Source organism: Caenorhabditis elegans, chromosome I (genome assembly GCF_000002985.6).
Source record: "Caenorhabditis elegans chromosome I".
NCBI lineage: Eukaryota > Metazoa > Nematoda > Chromadorea > Rhabditida > Rhabditidae > Caenorhabditis > Caenorhabditis elegans.
In genome coordinates this window covers 8,673,680-8,692,940 of record NC_003279.8, presented here as the reverse complement: position 1 = coordinate 8,692,940, position 19,261 = coordinate 8,673,680, and the positions used below count along the sequence as shown (strand labels likewise).

The 19,261-nt window shown below is 34.9% G+C and overlaps 4 protein-coding genes and 1 non-coding gene across 6 annotated transcripts; all 5 read left to right on the top strand.

Moving 5' to 3' along the window:
- Positions 1-379: 379 nt before the first annotated feature.
- mrps-15 (Small ribosomal subunit protein uS15m) lies at positions 380-1,902 on the top strand. Its single transcript, NM_059950.7, has 9 exons — positions 380-402; positions 450-530; positions 582-645; positions 696-784; positions 830-1,049; positions 1,097-1,167; positions 1,214-1,378; positions 1,431-1,580; positions 1,659-1,902. Exons 2-9 carry the CDS (start codon positions 450-452, stop codon positions 1,809-1,811), a joined length of 993 nt encoding a protein of 330 aa, NP_492351.1. The 5' UTR covers positions 380-402; the 3' UTR covers positions 1,812-1,902.
- A 101-nt stretch (positions 1,903-2,003) lies between these two features.
- Positions 2,004-5,307, top strand: hbs-1 (Tr-type G domain-containing protein; the record flags this gene model as incomplete). Of its 2 annotated transcripts, NM_001026385.6 has the most annotated exons (13): positions 2,012-2,054; positions 2,104-2,163; positions 2,212-2,310; positions 2,365-2,522; positions 2,648-2,866; positions 3,565-3,674; positions 3,726-3,955; positions 4,012-4,230; positions 4,278-4,345; positions 4,388-4,493; positions 4,543-4,736; positions 4,785-4,894; positions 4,974-5,307. In NM_001026385.6, 13 exons carry the CDS (start codon positions 2,012-2,014, stop codon positions 5,134-5,136), a joined length of 1,779 nt encoding a protein of 592 aa, NP_001021556.2. In that variant the 3' UTR covers positions 5,137-5,307. The 2 variants fall into 2 exon arrangements, with proteins under 2 accessions (NP_001021555.2, NP_001021556.2); NM_001026384.6 differs by having other exon boundaries at positions 2,004-2,054; positions 2,212-2,522.
- Positions 5,308-5,723: 416 nt separating this feature from the next.
- Positions 5,724-9,744, top strand: hot-5 (Homolog of Odr-2 (Two)). The gene is made up of 4 exons (NM_059948.6): positions 5,724-5,915; positions 8,488-8,559; positions 8,815-8,927; positions 9,429-9,744. The coding sequence occupies exons 1-4, from the start codon at positions 5,851-5,853 to the stop codon at positions 9,719-9,721; spliced, it is 543 nt and encodes a 180-aa protein (NP_492349.1). The 5' UTR covers positions 5,724-5,850; the 3' UTR covers positions 9,722-9,744.
- A 1,871-nt stretch (positions 9,745-11,615) lies between these two features.
- Positions 11,616-16,275, top strand: egg-6 (Leucine-rich repeat-containing protein egg-6). Its single transcript, NM_059947.6, has 9 exons — positions 11,616-11,802; positions 11,851-12,042; positions 12,790-12,909; positions 13,102-13,190; positions 13,237-13,591; positions 13,636-13,755; positions 13,818-14,486; positions 14,548-15,566; positions 15,644-16,275. The coding sequence occupies exons 1-9, from the start codon at positions 11,704-11,706 to the stop codon at positions 15,864-15,866; spliced, it is 2,886 nt and encodes a 961-aa protein (NP_492348.1). The 5' UTR covers positions 11,616-11,703; the 3' UTR covers positions 15,867-16,275.
- On the top strand, positions 12,263-12,363 carry K07A12.9. Its single transcript, NR_050327.1, has one exon. It is a non-coding gene; the product is annotated as an Unclassified non-coding RNA K07A12.9 (non-coding RNA).
- Positions 16,276-19,261: the final 2,986 nt, after the last annotated feature.

Genomic DNA, 19,261 nt, shown 5'->3' with positions numbered 1-19,261 from the left:
AATTTCGAGTGTGAATGAGAGAATGTGTTTCGAAATTAATAAGGCAATAAAATTGGGAGACGAGGGAATCAATTATTGAATAGATCATTAAAATTTATTTGTTCCTTAAATGAAACTTAATAGAAAGGGAATAATGTTGCCCATGAGTGCTCATTCATTAAAAAAATCCCCCAAAATACAAGCAGCCCGTTTTAATCAAGACAGTAGTATATTTGAATCGTGGTGGGACCCTTTAAGCAATCGAGAAAGAAATCCTTGGTTTTTTTAATTCAGCGAGGCTGTCCGCAGTTGAGCGGCACGGTGTTTGCGGACTTTTACAAACCGTATCTCATTGAGTTCCAAGGCGCCGTGGAAATTTTTTTTGTTTTAATTTTCATGAATGATTAGATTAATTAATATTAAGTCAGTTTTGAACGGTATTTTTGTTCAATTTTCTATAATACTTTCAGATGATAAATCTTCGAAGATTTGTGCACACATCGTGTCGGCTGGAACGAGGAAGAACAGCGTTCTACAACGTTCATCAAAAAGTGGGTGGAAAAAAAAACAAAACTAGCCACAATTTGATATATCATTTTCAGGTCACCGACCCAGCCAAGCAAGATCCGGATTACTTTGAGAAAAAAGCGAGAGAACTGCCACTGGGTGAGTATATTCAAGTACCGAGATATATATCTCTATTAAGTGATTTTCAGATCAAAACTACATCGATGCACTTACGAAGCTTTACTACGAAAAAATTGGCAGTGAACGCGATTTGGGTTTGAAAGCAGCTGATAATTTGGTATGATAATCAAGAGTTTTATAGATATAAGCAATATTCTTGCAGATTCTCGAAAAAACCGAATTCGGATTGCCTCGTATTGAAAAATCGAAAACTCGTGCGAAATATGAAGATTTAGATGTTCTTTCGAATGCTCCAGAGTCTGTCAAAAAGATTTTTAGTGTTGAAATGGCGACGAGAAAAGAGTTGTCACAAGAATGGAAACAAAGTCTTATCAAATCAGTAAGGCAGCATTCTCTCGATGAAAATAGTTTGGAAATGAAAAGTTTGTTTGAGAAATAATCACAAAATATTATCTAAAATTAATTTCAGTTGCCTGGCTAACGGCTTTAATTCGGCATTGGTCTCTTCTTGTTAATGACATTGGACAGGAAACCAAAAAAGTAGTTTAACATTTTAAAAAGGCAATATTTCTAACATTTATTGCAGAAGCCAACATGGCTCACCCATCGAATCTGGCTCGTAATCAATGAACGCCGTAAAGCTCTTCGTATTTTACGTGAACGTAATGAGACTGCATTCGAGAAAACAATTGCCGCTCTGAAAATTTCGTATCATGTACCGAAACAGCCAGCTCATGTGAAAACTAGAAAGGTAAAGTTTGCAAATTGATAACTTTAAACACTAAAAAAACAACAAATTTCAGGCATGGGCCGAAGCACAATTAAAGTTGAGAGTTGAAAATGAAAAAGAGAAGCGATTGGAAGAATTGCACGAAAAGTACGATAAAGAAGTTGAAGAGCATAAAAGAGAGACACAAGAGAAGAGGAAAGCATTGAATAATGAATTGGATAAAGTAAGCAAAATATACACTTTGAAAATACCCTTTTTAAAACTAATTTCTGAAACGTTTCAAATTCAAACGAAATTTCAGCTTGCTCAAGAAATGCGCCAAATTGACGTTATCGAAGGAAAATCGTTTGAAACAGTTGGAAAGTATGAACCAGCTTTAATCTCTTCACTTACTGAAACTGTTATTCATTCAAATCTCTTCTATCATCCACCACCAACTATGACTGAAAAATAATCTCATTTAGAAGTTCAGAATTTTTTTTGTTGTAGTAGGATCTTTCTTATTATTGTTATGCTATTATTGAATTAAAATTTATTATCCCTCCATGTTTCTATTATGATTTCGTTAAATCGGTTGTAAATCTTCCGAAACTTTCTATCTATTTGAACGATGGGAAAGAAAACTTGCGAATTAAATATAAAACAGTTCTTCAGATGTCCCGCCACCGTGCTATTCGAAATTTAAATTTAGAAGATGGTAAGCTTCAAAAAAAAGAAACCGAAGATTAACAATTTTGTCTTTTCAGAAATGGACGACGATTATGACGACGATTACGACGATTATGAAGATGAGGAGAACCCGGAAAGTAAGAAAAACTTTATTTTTCATTCAAATAATTAATTAAAATTTTCAGAGCAATATACATATGATCGTAATTCATTATCCACAAACTACTATACATATCTGACAGATAGTGGTCGCAATTCACCAGCTCTTCCTGCTCCACATCCTGGTATTCCATCATCATCGTATCATCCACCTGTATCAACTCCAACACCTACTGCAGCTCCAACAACTTCCCTATCTTCTACTATTGTACGAAATATGACAGCTCCATTGCTCCATCAAAATCAAAAACCACCGAAGAATCTTAATAGTCGACCGAGTACACCACAAACGTCTAGCAATTTGAATACTCCAAAAAGAACGCCGCAAGTTAAAAATGTGAGCTCGAGAATACTTTAAAAAATTCAACTGTAACTTAAGTTATCACGTAATCCAATACGAGAATTTTCTTTGAAAGCATCATTTCGCATCTTATTTATATCTTATATATACTAATTTTTCAGCTTCAAGCAGAATCAACAACTCCAACTGTGAGCCGCCCATCTTCTGAAGTCGATTTAACATCATTTCGACGCAATCAACTGCAGAACATCGCGAAAGCTCCGTCAGTTGCCCGAAAAACACCAAAACCAAGAGTTGCTGATAAAGATTTAATTAACTTGATTGTCGTTGGACATGTCGATGCAGGAAAAAGTACTCTCATGGGTCATTTACTTCATGATGTAAGTTATTGAAACTTTGAAAGTGTCGTCAAAATTTTTGGTAGAACATGAGTGAGTGTCAAGAATGCACACTTCGAAACTTTTCAGATTTTTCAACATTTTCAGTCATTTATTTATCGTTGAGTAGTTTCAAGCATTGCTGCAGTCTTGAACCCTGAAAATGATTAAATACGAATAATTACAAAGTAATTGAAATCTAAAGCCCTTAAAATCGTTTTATTGATGAATGAAAATCAGGGCGGACTCCGAAAACAATTATTTTCCGAAACCGGAAACGAAAAAGGTATTCTCGACAAAAACACTCAAGTTATAATTTCGAGTGTTTTTTTTGGATAGTAACACTGCCAAATTTAAGAATTCGTCAGTTACTTTATTGATCTCTTTTTTTTCCGAAAATATCTAAAAATAAATTTTCTTCAAAAGCAGGAAAAAAACGGAAACCGAAAAATGTACAGCCCTGATGGCAACAACAGTAAAGAATTTCCTTTTTTTGACTGTTACTTAAAACATTTTTAATTTTTAATAACTTATACTTCGTGGCTTGTTCGAAGCATTTTAAGTAAATTAACCCCACCGGCAACAGGGTTGTAGATTTTTTGTTCTTCCCTTTCTTCGTGTTTTCGGCGAAAAAAACTTTTCCTTTTCGTTTAAAAAAAATGTGGGATTCACTCAACTTAACTAAATTCTCATATTTCCAGCTTGAAGTGGTAGATAGCCGTACAATCGACAAATTCAAACATGAAGCGGCTAGAAATGGCAAAGCTTCTTTCGCGTATGCCTGGGTACTTGATGAAACGGAAGAGGAACGGTAAGATGGAATTAAAATTGATTTTTGTTAGCCAACCAAGCTTTGTTTTAGTGAGCGCGGAGTTACCATGGACATTGGAAGAACAAGCTTCGAAACTTCACATCGACGAATCGTGCTTCTCGATGCTCCAGGACATAAAGATTTTATTTCAAATATGATCACAGGAACGTCACAAGCTGATGCAGCCATCCTTGTTGTGAATGCGACCACCGGAGAATTTGAAACAGGATTTGAAAACGGAGGACAGACGAAAGAACATGCCTTACTGCTCAGAAGTTTAGGTATCTTTAAAAATATAAACATATCATTCTTAGGTTCTGCAAGAGACAATTTTCAGGAGTAACACAACTTATTGTGGCTGTGAATAAACTGGATACGGTAGATTGGTCCCAAGATCGATTCGATGAAATCAAAAATAATCTCTCCGTGTTTTTAACTCGTCAGGCTGGCTTTTCTAAACCAAAGTTCGTTCCAGTTTCTGGTTTTACTGGAGAGAATTTAATAAAACGAATGGAATTAGATTGGTACGATGGTCCATGTTTATTAGAGTTAATTGGTTGGTTTAAAAACCAAACTGATCGTTTGTAATTTAAACGTTTTCAGACAGTTTCGTAGCACCGCAACCACCTTCTGATGGACCACTACGAATTGGAATCAGTGATGTTTTGAAGGTTAGAAGAAGTTATTTAATATCGTATTATATTTTAATTTAGGTTGCATCGAATCAACTTGTCGTTAGTGGTAAAATTGAGTCAGGAGAAGTGGAAAAAGATGATAAAGTATATATAATGTCAAGTGTTACTGCAGCTACTGTGAAAGGTAGGTAGAAATCGAATTACTAATTTTCCATTAGAACGAAGTTTTTTAGAATGCGCAAATAATGACGGTTCAAGGCACTGCTTTGCTGGAGATTATATTCTATTGACTCTTCAAGGCACATTTGAACCTGAATCCATTCAAACAGGCTCTGTTGTTGTACGTGCTGGTCCAGATACTCTGATTCCATCGAAAAAGTTTGAAGTTCGATTGGTTGCCTTTGAAATTGCTATGCCTATTATCAAGGTATACTTTTGCATTTCAAATATAAATTTAAAAACGTATTGTTTTCAGGGTGCCAAAGCCGAGTTATATGCACATTCTTTGTGTGTTCCATGTACTTTCACCAATCTTCTGTATACAATCAACAAATCAAATGGAGAAATATTAAAAAAAGGACCGAGGTTAGAAGAGTAGTACAGAGTATTTAGAAATATTTTAAGCGCATTTTTTTTAGAAAATAGTTTAAATAATTATTTCCAGATTTATTGCTAAAGGAGCGTCGGCAGTTGTTGAAATCGAAACTGAATATGATATCGCAATTGAAACATTCACAAGTTGCCGAGCTCTTGGACGAGTCACTTTTCGAGCTGGTGGAAACACAATTGCAGCTGGAATTGTCGAGAAAGTGATCACTCCACAATAAATATATGTTTATTGCTTTCCAGTCACAAATAGTTTGCTCTTTTTATTTCTATTTCTCATTAGTTAATATCAATTCTATTCCTTTGTGATTCCACTGTTTTTTTTTCATTTGATGTACCAATTTCTATGGCCTTTCTTTTTAAGTATGTGCTAATAAATTTAATGTTCAACTTTAACAGTAATTTTCAAATAGCAAAGCACACAACGTAAAATTAAAACAATGTATCTGCAGAACCCGTGAGTTAAATACACTTACGGGGACAAATAAAAAATATATTATCTGTACTCTTCAAATCGATTTCACTGAAAAAATCTCAATTGACACATAAACATTTTTAAACGAGAAATATGGTTCCCTATTAATAGATAGTGTTCGGCAATTGGAATGGCTATCTGAGAATTAAATTTTAAGTGACAAACCACAATTGTTCAAGATTTTACGAAATTGTATCACGGAATTTTTAATTTCATTCCCATTTATCAAATATTTGCGAAAATGTTTAATTTGATCATTTCCATATGTTAATTTTCCTACTATGACTGAAAACAGATGTTTCCTCATTTCATGGGGGCGTGTCTACAATCATCACTATTTCCATTTCTTCATTTCATTCATTCCTCTTTCGTTGCTTTGACTCTGACTCCGCCCACCACATTTTCGCCTTTTTTCCGAAATTCTCGTGGTCTCCATCTCAACACCACTGATGGATGTAAGATGAGGCAGCTGCCTTCAATATTACTGATTCTTGTCTATTTTATTCGTTCTGTGGAATTGTTAAAGTATGTTTGTCTTTTATCTTGTAATCTTAGAAAAACACATATTGCCGTAACAATTTCCGACCTAGTTTACCCTAGGTCTAAATAGTTTCCTTCATCCCTTTTACTTGTTGAAACTCACGCTCATGACACTCAATCCAGCTTGATAAGTTTGTAGTTAAACAACTAATAAAAAAGTACGGTATCTAGCATTCGCAAAAACGTGCAACACTTAGGTTCTAAAAACTAACACGTTCAGTTTCTTTATGTAAAGAACATGTTAAATAGTTAACTTTGAGACTTGCCATGATCACTATGTGGAGAGATCCAACTAGAAAACAGCTTGCTAATTACTTTTATGGTGCTCAAATGGCTAATCAGTGTAATAAATGCATTTCCAAAAGATTTTTGAAACTTTTCATTCACAGTCAAAAAATTCAAATTAGTTGGTTTTTATCATATTTAGAAGCCCGACCGAAAATAAGCGTTTTAAGATTCTTATATTTTGTTTATTTATATTTGATTCGAACAAACAAAAACCTTGAAATTATCAAAAACGTCCAAATTTTTTGAAAATTTGGCAAGTTGCCGAAACTTAAAACTAAACTCATTGTAGAGTGTTTTATTGAGATATTTATTTTTTGACACACTACTGGCGTTACTCCACCTTTTCAGGAGACAACTTGTATGACTAATTTGTATGACTGTGGACCTAAATAAATATTTCTTCAGAATTTCCAATTTTCAACAATATTGTTTAAATGCTCCAAAATTACCATAATTATCATAATTGAACGCTCTGCAAATTCTTATATTTTCAAAATTACAATCAATGTGCTTGTAAATTATCAAATTTTTTGAAACTTTTGGATTTTTTGGGAAATTTCAATATTTTCTGCAGGCTCAAACTGCTGCGAAAATCAAATACACATCATTTACAAATAATTTAAACTCTAGATGAAAATTTTAGGACACTTTTTTAGCCGATCTGAAAAATTTGGAAAAAATTAGGTTACTGTCCCTGTTTGTCTTCACATAAATAAATATCGAAAAGCTTTTAAAAATCCATTTAAACATTTTTTTCTTACTCCACATTTGTTTCACATTATCTTTGCCAAGCTCACAAATTGTGATATTTTCAACATTCAGTTAGTTTTCAATTTGATTGTAAAATCAAATTAGCCGGTGTGCATTTCTAATAGGAGCTTTCAATTTTGGACATTTCATAATTCAAATCTTCAAATTATCCATTATTGTTGTTGTTTAAAAGAAAAGAATAGAAATAGAGACACAAGAGATTTCCCTCTTCCTCCCTGATTGGCACTATTCAAAAATGTATCCTTCTGTCGTTTTCTCAAATACTCTCCAAATCGTCTACTATTTGTCATCAGCTTTTGACGACGCTTTTGTATTCATTCAATGAATATAAATCGTGTTGGAATATTTACTCAATTTCTGATATTGGGGGAATGTTTTTGATAAGAAAATATCAATATGTGTAATGATATTTTGGCAGGAGAAATATTGAAACAAATTCTTAAAGTGACCAAACAAATTTGCAAGTTACAAAACTTTGACTTCAAACTTCTGAGAGTGTCTTCTATTATGATGTTTGGTGTAGGTTGTAAATCAAAAGCTTGAAAACTTAAATAATACCTTTTTGGCAATTATCCCCCGAAGTACAAGTTAAGCTTCTGGAAACCACCCCATAACGGTCAAATTTTTCATGGAATTCAAATTTTCTAGTGCTTGAATTACACCTCTGATGGGTAACTGTTATAAATGTACATATGTAGACAAAAGCTCCACTGATAATACTCCACTTTTAACTAAAGTTTATAAAAACGCCTGTTTTCAAACTTTTGTTTGTCCCACAAAAACATAGAACTTTGTTGTGAAACCATCAACTGTTTCCCTTTTAAAACTTCCATTTTTGTTTTTTCTTCATTTTTTCTATTCAATCTGAGCAGAAGACTCCCCAAAAAAGGAGCCATACAACAAGTCCCTCAGGTACATACACAATGAGATGGCACCTAATCAAATTTAGTACTACATAAGGCATCCCGCTCTTGCTACTAAAAACATTTCACAAAAGATCCATTGAAATTTCAAAAAAAAGGGGAAAGAATCTGGTTTGTGGAGAAAGAGGTAGTGAGCCAGCCTACTTTAAGAAGAAAAAGGAAAGAGGGTTTTACGATTTGGTTTATCTAATGGGAACTTGAATACTACAAAAAGATCATGTTATTGATAAATTTTATTTTAACAATTTTCAAGTAAATAGAGATTTCGCTGCCCAAAAATTGTATAGTTTTCAACACATTTCTTCATCATCTAATTTGAAATTTAATACCAAAATTCTCAAACTTTTCCTTTCCCATTTATTTCCCTATATTTCTCTATTACTCTCTTAGAAGCTATTGAAGGAGAACTTTGGGTGGTGAGGGTGTAATATTTGTTGATTTATAAACAAGAAATGTTTATAAAATTCCATAGAATGAAGCATTATTTTCATGCTTAGTACAGCTATGAGTAAGAGTTTCCGTCAGAAAATAGGGAATCGAAACGTTTGAAAAAACACTTCAACTTAATTTTTCAGATGCTTTTCCTGCGCTTCATTCGAATACAGAGTACTTTTCGATAAAGACACTTCGTTATCGAGAAAAGTCAGGTATTAACATTTTTATTTCAAAATATATGATAAGTTATCACAATAATTGGTAATTTTTAACATGAAGATATTTTGTTGACATATTTCATTACTGTACATAAACCTTTTCAAAAAACTAATAAAAACATAATTTTTATTAAATTGGTTTTTTGTTTTTTTTCACAAGTTGATTTTTAAAAAGATTTACTTCTGATCTGAAAAGTGTTTTACATATATTTTCAAGCATATTAAATTCAAATTAAGATTATTTTTCAGAGTCCCCAAATTCGATAGATTATGTGATTTGGAAGAGATGGTTCGTGGTTATGCACCAGTTGAAGCATGCCATTCAACATGTGTCACTATTTTCGAACCACAGTATTTTGGAGGTTAGCTGATTTTTTTTTTGAAAACTCCTTTGAATTTTCTTTGCCGCGCAATATTATAGTCTCCTAGAATGTTATTCTGTTTAAAAAACCTGTCCCACTAAATATTTTCAATACTAAGTAGACATTAGTAATTTTCCGCAAACATTTTCATGTGGAAATCTTACACTTCTGAGCTAAATTTTTACGTTTTTACTTCCCATCCATTAACGATACTCCATTTTCTGAAATAAAATATTCAAACATAGCTGTCTGTAGTGTTTTTGATAAAAATTTTGAAAGTCCGATTTTCGATTTCTGTAGAAGTTGTTTGAAATAGGACCCTAGGTAAAATCAAGAATGGTTTTTAATGAAGCTTTCAAACTACTGCCATTTTTCAAAAAAAAAAGTTTAATTGAAAAATGCATTTTTTCCCTGCCATGTCAAACTTGAAAATGACATCAAGCTTTTGAAGCCTAATAACTCTTAAAAAATGACATTTCAAGTTAAAAACTTGATTTTAAGGTTTACAATCCTTGCAACGTCCATTTCTATACATCCGTGGTTGTGCTGATCACATATTTTCTTCAATGAAAGATCGCCCAATTGAAGTTGAATTTCTTCATCGTTCACCAATTTGTGTTAAACTTCAACTATCACAAATCTATCCACAAGTTCAAGCAAATGAAATAGTTCAAGTGTGTTCGTGTGACAAAGACGGTTGCAATTTTGACTCAATCAATGATTCGACTACTTCCAAATATAATTCCATTTTTATTGTTAGTGCATTCTTATTTGGTTTTTATTTTGTTTTCTAATAAATTTATTGAATTAAAAAAAACGTACATGTTCGAAATGGTAAGTCAAATATTCAAATATTCAAACAAATATTCGAAAATCCGTTTTTTTTTTGTTTTTAAATCTCAATTCCTAGAAGGTCTAGGCCATTTCTTAAAGAAGGAGCAACGCTCGTGGCTTTTTTTGCTCAAAATAATAGATAGAAAATGGGTTGTAACCAATTTCAATTTTTTGTTTCTTTGGACCCAGCCCTGATAAAAACCCAACGGACGGTTACTAAAATGACGAATGTTTTCGAAAATAAATGAATTTCAAAACTGCCGAAAAATTCCGGCAATGGTTAAAATTGTCCATTACTGAAAATTTTCGATTACCACGCACCCTCTAGTCCAGTGTTATTTTGTATTATCTTAGTTCCTAACATTGTTTCTTTTCATAAGATGTATCAGTACAGAAACTCAAAGGACTGTCAAAGGACGAAGTGAGTATTTAATTAAGATAAATTAAGTTTAAAATAGTTTAGAAGCTTTGAAAAAGTTATATTTCAGAAATTTCGATTGGTGTCTTTTCCGTTTTTAGAAAACTAAAGAAACATTCAAATTAAGCAATGATCCTTGAAATTCCAAGAAGGTTGATTCTTCCTGAATTGAATTTTAAAAAACAAGAGGAAATTGTAATGAGAAGACACAATAATGTGACAGCTGGAGACGACGCCCTTGTCCTCGATAATTTCACTTCTTTATCTTCTCATCCTCAACTGTTACTGGACACCATCCCGAAGTCAGATTTCCGACCTGCTGACCCGACTCCGCCCATATTTTGACCAGGCGAAAGGGGGAGATTTGACTGCGTGCGGTAGAATGGATAGTAGAGAAGCAGAGAGAATGAATTCATTGAAGCAGTACACCTCTCGGAAAATTATTTTTTTCGAATTGAAAACGGAGAGTCAGGGGTAATTGGCCTGATTGCACTCTTATCTTGGTTTCTCCTTTTTTTAAAACTATTCCTTTTCTTCTCCCGATTCCGATCCTCTCGTGACCTTTATTTATATTGTTCCTGCAGTGATTTTTGTTATAATTATTATGTAAAAGAGATGTGCACCGTCCTTGTTGACATGATTTCTCAAGGAATTTACGAGATGTGTGATGTAATTTTCCGATTTGTTCAAATGATTCGTGAATTTTACTTCCCCAGATTACTATATTTATTTTGGCTTTATATGTTTATATGTATGTTTGTAAATGTGATGTAATCCAAAAACAATTAATTGAGTTCTTTATTTGCTTTTAAAATTTCGTAAGTAACATTTTGAAAAAACACCAATTTTTTATAGATAATGTTTTTTAAATAATTTTTTCAATTAGTTAAAATTGTATTTTGTCATAGAAACACTCTTTACAAGAAGAATTTCGCATTGAAAATAAATTCCAGGCCAATAAATTTTCTACAGTAACATCGTTTCGAAAAGGCGCGTAACATTGTATCGACAGGTTTCGCAGCGAATGTTCAAAAAGGCCCGCTAAGTTCTGAATTTTAGTTTTTTAGAAATCAGAAAACAATTCTGTCCTAAAATTTTATTCGTCATTTATCTCATTCTAATATTTTTTGTTTTGATTTAAACTTTTCTTCTTCTGTTGACTTTTTCAAGTAATTAGAGTCGATAATTATTTTATGGGGTTATTCAAGTAATGTAGCAAAATGTATTTAAATACATTTGTGACGTCACAAATGTATTTAAATACATGTTTTTGTATACTTGAATACAGTTGTGACGTAATTGTTCTACACTTTTTAATTTTCCGACATTACTTGAATAACCCCATTAAAAAAAGCTCAAAACTTTCAATCATTTTCAAATCCGTACCTATTTCTATGCCCCTCTATTTCCCTCTTTATTATTTTCTCAGTTTGCAGGAGTCAGAGCACACGATCTACGCGATTGGCTCGGAAGTGCTCTCTCACTATACCCAGGATTCTTTCGTCGACCATCAGAAGGAGCGGTATGAGGTGGCTGACCCTGATAGCCGTCGCGCATCTCATCGCCTTCCTCTCATCGGCAGAAATAACCTGCCCGCGGATCCCAGAAAAATGCGACTGCAAGGTTAGTTTCAGGTCGAATATTTAAATGTTGATTCGAACATGTTTCCAGATCTCGAAAAGCATGATCATTTTGAGTTGCAATGGCGAGGACGTTAAAACGATCGCGCAGACTGTCGGGACCAGTCAAATCGACGAATTGCACATTTTAAATGGGACAGATGTAAAAATCGAGAGCCTCCCGTTCAATGGACTGCGGACAATCGCCATCTTGAACTCCACGCTTCAATCATTCTCACCGACGGTACGAAACTAGAAATAGCCTCCCCGTGTTCTCGTTTTTTTCAAAAAACTGCGATAGAATGCCCGAAGTATTGCGCAAAATACTTGATTTTTCGAGTCACTCAGCGTTGGCTGGTTTTTCGCGGATTCACGTTCCGTTCCTTTAGGACTATTTGATCGAAACGACAACGAGAAAAACGATTTGCATCACTTAGAATGATGTGTTGAAATCGTTTTGAGTGAGATTGCGGGCACGGATAGCTCTTGACCTGGCATTGTTAGGGGCGCCGCGGCGATGGCTGAAGTTGTAGGAAGTGTTGAATAGGCGCAGGACTTAATCTCTGCTTGACAGGCATACTTGGTAATATTGATATGACAATGTAGACTCAGACATGATTTTTGTATCTTCATTGTCTTGAAGTTACTAGAATTTGTTTATCATTAGGATAATTCCAATTTTTCCATCACCCTACGCCTCCATGGCTTCAAAATCTCTATGAGAACGATATACGCCGTCAGCTATACAGTCATATACCAGAGGCTTTAGCGACAACGTAGATGACAATGTGAAAGTGAAAAGTGGGTCATCGCGTAGAAAGTCGAAGAGAGGGAGAGATACAGGGGATAGCTTCGGGCCGGGTGAGAGTGCGGTACACGGGCGGCGTTCATTAGATTCGGGTTATTCGCCCTTCCGAAGTGACGAACATATCGAGGAAATAGGGGATAGTAAAACTAAGAAATTAGCTTGTAAAACATTGTAATTTTATAGGCGTGGAGACATGTGGAAGCCACCATCGAGCACATCACAATCAATGGAAATGAGTTGAAGACTGTTCCCGTGTTTGGAAATTTATCGACGCTCATGTCGATGAATTTGAACAGTAATCAGGTTTGTCGGGGAATGGTTGAACAATACAAAACACGGAGGCGCCCCTTTCACTTTGTCGCTTCTAATTGAGAGTTACCTATTGAATGAAAAAATGATTGCATGTTTTGATGGGAGAAAGTTTGAAAAATTGCAAGTTTTAGGTTACTTTGGGAAGAATTAAGCGATCTGAACTGAAATAATGTTGATTTTCAGATCTCATCGATTCCTGACAAGGCATTCAACGGACTCTCCGCTTTGACCCAACTTCGACTGGAGAACAACGCGATTTGTGATTTTCCACCGTAAGAATAAAGGTTCAGTTTTCTGATAACCAAAAAATATTTTCAGAAAATCACTGGATGCTGTCAAAGCCTCGCTTGTTCTTCTGGATGTCAGCGGAAACTGCCTCGATGCTATTCCGGCTCAAATTCTTCGAAACGCCGCAAATCTGATGTATTTGGATCTAGGAAGCAACAACATCAGCGAGATCAACAATTTTGAGTTGATGAATTTGCCGTTTTTGAGAGAACTTCGTGTACAGAATAACACGTTGCGCCGGATTCATCCGATGGCGTTCATGAATGTCCCTCAGCTGCAGTATCTATATCTTCAAGATAATATCATATCGACACTCGATGGAAATCGTCTGCAAGGTTTCAAAAACCTAGAAGTTCTGGATGTCAGCAACAATGCTCTTTATGCAGTAAGTTTTTCGTTGATTTTTCCAATAAATTCATCAATTTTCAGCTCCCGTCGCTTAAAGATCTCCCGAATCTAAAGCAAGTTCGTGTTGACGGGAATCTGATCACCAAGATCGAAACGTTGGCGTTCTCCAACAATCCCAATTTGCAGCTGATCAGTGTTCAGGTAAATTCTTGTATTTCTCATGAAATCAACAAAAATAAAATACAAGAACAACATTCTTTCAGAACAACAACATTGTCCAGATTTCACGGAACTCGTTTGAATCACTGGATAAGCTGGTTGTGCTCCTCGTCGGAAACAATTCGTTGGCAAAGATTGAGCGTGGAATGTTCGACGGCATGAAGAACTTGCAACAGTTGAGCATTCGTAACAACACTCTGACAGCTCTGGATGCATCTTCGTTCGCCCAACTCGCTCATTTGACTACGCTCGATCTTGGACACAACAAGATACACGATATCGAGGAAGGAACTTTTGATAAGCTCTCCAAGCTTTTCTGGTTGGATCTGTCGAACAACAAGATTTCCGGATTCAAAACGAGTGTTTTCAAGAAGAAAATCTCGAACATTTTATTGGATGGAAATCAATTGATTTGTGATGAGTCATTCAATGAGTTTTTGACGTATCTGATCGCAAACAAAGTTCGGACATTCCTTCCATTTCAACAGGAAATCATGTGCCATGGTCCAGAGAAGTACGCTGGAGTTCGATTGAAGGATCTGATGATGAAAAAGGCAAATGAAACACTTAGTGAGGGATCTCGATTGCTTGGAGTTCCACAGGGAAGTAATCAACATTCACTTCTCTCATCATTCTTACCATCGTTGGGTCCACTTGGAACTTTGAATGGAGCTGGAGGTGCAGCAATTCCTCTTGTGAATACTCTTACAAATGTAGGTTTTATTTAGTTGATTTTCGATAATTATTATTTCGATCATCAAGTTCCATTTTCAGACGATCCCAGCTCTTCGTTCAATCCCTGGCTTCGGTGGAAATATTCCTGTTGGTACTGGTGCTTCTTCTGTTCCCAATAAGAATCTCAATGATGCCATCGAAGGATTCACTGGTCCTCTTGTCAGATTTGCCACGGGCGGGCAGCCGGTTGCCAGTGACATCGAACAGCTGATCCGTTCTATTCCAAACATGGTTGTCAATGTTCCAGGATTCGGTGATATCGATTTGAGCAAAATGGATCCAACCATGATTCAATACGTGTTGAACGGTGGTCAGATTCCCGGAATCGATAAAGCTACTCTGGATAAAATTGTGAAACAGACGATGAATAAGATGCATACTGCCGCTGCAGCAAATCTCGCTGGAAATCCTGTTGAAGGTCAAGAAAAAGTTCTGCCACCGCTTGATAAGCTGCCGTCGGGCTTGGTAACTCAAGTAATGTCTGGTGAGCCACTTCCTGGGCTCAATGAGAATCAAACGAAGATTATTATGGAGTACTACACGCATCAGATGCCTGGAATGGACGGTATACCAGCACGTCCAGTGGAAAGTCAAGGCAATACGACTGCAAATAATATGTTCAATCCAGCTATGTTTGATCTATTAAAAATGCTCCCTCCAGGATACAATCTGAGCAAGATACCGATGGAAGTGATAGCTGCTGTGACACGTGGAGAAGTACCAGATATGCGTCTATTACCTGAAGACCTTTTGGAACATTTCAAACAACACACAACTTCCCTGACATCAATGTTCGCTGGAGCCACCGCAAAGAATATTTCAATTGAAGAGATTCTTGAGAAATTGCCAGTCTTTGTGAGACCCGAACTTTCAACGTTTGTACCATATGATATCAACGAGTTGACAAGTGAAATGGTTTTGGAGCAAGAGCAGAATGAACGACATCGTAATATTCGAATCATCACTGCGATTGCATTAGCGTTTGTTGGAGCTGTTACGGTGGTTGTAATCATATTTTTTGTGAACTATACGAAGAAACAAAGAAGGCTGAGAAAAAGGTACGTTGGAAAGTTTATTTGTGAATTATCACGACCTTCCACTCTTCTTTTAGTTTTTAACAAGAAACAATTTTCAGCCTTGTCTACCGATCATCACCTTCTTCATCTGGATCATCTGGTCAAAACGCTGCAAATGAATCTGGCCGTTCATCCGCTGCTCCATCTCCAATTCGTCCTCCATTGATGAACATCCCAAAGACGCCTAACAACCGTACAATGGAGAGCACATTTGGGCAACCTCAGTTGTGCTCCACACTGCTTGAAAATCCGCAGGCTGTCAGCCATAGAAGTCGTCATTAGCATTTTCAGACTTAATGGTTTCTGTAAAATTTAAATTTCTAATTTTTCTCGAACTCACATCCCAAGGTATTGTCTTTCTCCTTCACTTATATCACTTGGTGTTACTTTTACGGGTTACATTACGAAGTAAAACTAGTAGTTTAGAATTACTAAATTGTTGTGTTTAAGATTAGTCCCCCCACCTCCCTCAAACTTTTTGCTCATTTGTCGATTGCCTTCCGAACCCGTTTTGTTTTGCTCTTTCCCGAATCACCCACGCCAAAACTTTCCCGATTTGTCTGTTCTATGTGAATTCTAACTTTGATTTGTATCCTTGTACTAATTTATTGCATTTACATATTTATATTTTAGGTCCCCACATTTTCTGAATGAAGTATGATGGAGGACGAAACGGTCCTTCGAATTTTGTAAACAGAATTACTGAACTCGACATTCAAATTTATAAAAATGATTTTAACAAAAAGTTTGAGAAAATAAGTTATGGAGCAGATGCAAAAGCCAGATTTCAATTCAACTTTCGAGTGAATCTTCAGTTCTTTGCCCTTCGTTTACCCTCTCATTGTCGTTGGCACACACTCTTTTCTTTCGAAAAAACAATATTTGTTCGATTTTCCTCCTCCTATCCATTTATTTTCCCACCGCCCATCATCATCTCATTCTCTGTTAAGTAGTCAGTCTCCGCGAAAAGCCGATTTGTCTTGTAACTGATACTCCTACCACAAATGTAGTAGAAGGCACAAGAAGCTTATAGTTGACCTACTTTGATCTCTGGGTTTTCGTTTAGAAAAGAATTTATGAAATTTTCTCAAAAAATTATTTCCCGGTAAACTTAGAACTATGATTGAAACGTCATATTCAGATGATTATAAGACATTTCTTGAAAGAGTTAATTAATTGAATATCTGGAAACTTGAAAATATAAATAGCTACCGTATCTCCTCTATTAGTCTTTCAATCTCATTACTCCACTTTAACATTATTACTGCGCATTCTCAGAATTTTGTGTTACCGTAATCTATCTCCGTTTATTTTACAGAAGATATCAAAAATAATCAATTACAAAACTAGAGGAAAAAATTACGAATGTTTTATCAGATTATTATTATTGTGGTATGTACTCAATTTCTTACAATCATAATTTTGAAAATCGATATAAATCTAAATTTTGTTTCTTCAAATTTCATATGTTATCCTGGTGAAAAGTTTAAAATTTTGTCGTTTACCAAATATTAACTGAACATTTTTTTGAAATATAAAAACGTTTCGAGTGTTTCCATCCTTAACTGATTAAGGAAAAAACAATAAACAATAAAAAACTCTAATCTTTCGTCGAACAACTCAAACAGAGTATCCTTGAATCACTCATGACGTCATTGGCTATCGGCTTCAAGTGCGTAGTCACTCAGGAAATCACAAATTTAGAGATTTGAAGTTAGCAAATATGTTTCAATAAGGCTACTAATGCTAATCCTCAAGTCTTGTTAAACCTCTTCATTTCATAAATTTATAACTATTAAGTTTTTTTAGCTTTTTGTTTTTTGGGAAAAGTGCTCTCGAGAAGAAATCTGAAACATTTTTCTACTGATTGAACAGGAAAATGTTTTGCATTTCAGAACAATTATCCTGATATATTTATAAGCCTAATTAGTTTAAAAAATTCCGAGTTCGAATTGATGTTTTTAAATTTTAATTTATAAATCTACACCCACAGCAGTCACAGATGTTCCAAAAAAGAGAGAATTCAAAGAATGAAAACTGAAAAAAGAGGTGTGAGAGAGAAGCTTGGTGCCTTTTCGTGTCGTTTTCCATTTCTCTCTTCGCCTGCCAGTCAAAACTAAATATGTCGTCGCTTGTCGCTTTTATAGCCATTTTTTTTGCTGTTGTTGTTGTTCTTATCATTGTATTTAATACTCAAGGACGTGAGTTCTGCAAATGTTTTTCTAATTCCTTCATTCTCAATTAAATCCTGCGAAGCAGTGGTAAACTGCAAAAGTGTCACGATTTCGTATTACTGTACCTACTAAAATATAAGCTGACGAGAATATTTATTCTGATAATTTTGAATCTCAACTTTGAAAACAAATTTTTATTATTTCTTTTTGTTGGAAATGATTTGATACAAATATTACCCAGCCCTCATATAGTGTTGAAACTAGAGAAATACGGGTGCAATATTAATACGAAAAATTGAAGGTTTTTGTTTAACAAATCTACATATGACTTCTTTTTCTCGTTCGACCTCTGAAATATGTGATAACCTTATTTTTGAAATGAGGTCACCACGTATTCTCAATAGCTACAGTAACCCTACAGTAAACCTCAACTCGTTTTACAATTGTTTCTTTTTTCTTAAAATTTTCAAGAAACTAGACTAGAAAGAGACTTACTCATAATTCTCTGTTATTTTCCAAACCCCATAATCTTGTTGTAAACCAATTTTAACAAAGTATTTGATTTTGAATGTTTAGCTTTTTGAATTGAAGAATTTGAATGCAATCGAAGAGGTGCTCCCGCCACGGTTCATCCGGATGGAATATCTAGTTACCGTACAAGATTTAACAATATTTCAAAAAAAATTTTTGCATCATTTGGAAGAGCTAAGGTTTTGGAATGAAATGTGTGAACTATGGAAATAACCGGAAATTTCCCAATATTGTCTCAGTTAGAGGTGCCGATGGGTCGAAAAGGGTCGACCCGGAACCCACTCGGCGGGTCGCGGATCGACCCGCGACCCTTTTTGGGTTCGACCCACAAATGAGGGTCGACCCGTATGCACCTCTAGTCTCAGTTAAACTTGATCCAAAACGACAGAAGCGTTCCATAAAATTATGAACCCAGATGGCTCAGTTTCGGCGAACGAATAATATTTCACAGAGAAACCACCACCCATTCAACATGTTCCACTCTTCTTTATTTCATCATCTGTTTTCAATTTTTTCTCTTTTTTTCAACATTCTCTAATTCTTTATTTTCTTTATTTCATCTTTTTTTATTATCATTTTGGCTTCAATTCTATTTTCTATAATTAGAAGAAATTTCTAGAAAGATAAGACGATTTTTTTCTTTTTCTTTTTTTTTCTTTATTCAGAAATTTTGTTATTTATAAAGATAGTTTCGTTAACATTTTATTTTATTACCTTTTCAAATTTCATAATTCAAAACAACAACTTTGATAAAATTTGTGAAAACACATTGCCAAATTGCCAAATTTAAGAATTTGGGCGCAACTGCCCAGTCACCCCTATACGGCCTCTTTCCCCGAAAAAAGCTTCTAAAAAGTGAGAAATAAAAGAAATATATATCAAAGGTAACAACCAATTTAATTATTTTTTTAAATTTACTTTCAAATTGTTACCCATGGATGCAGTTTCGAGCTTCGTTTCTCACATATGCTA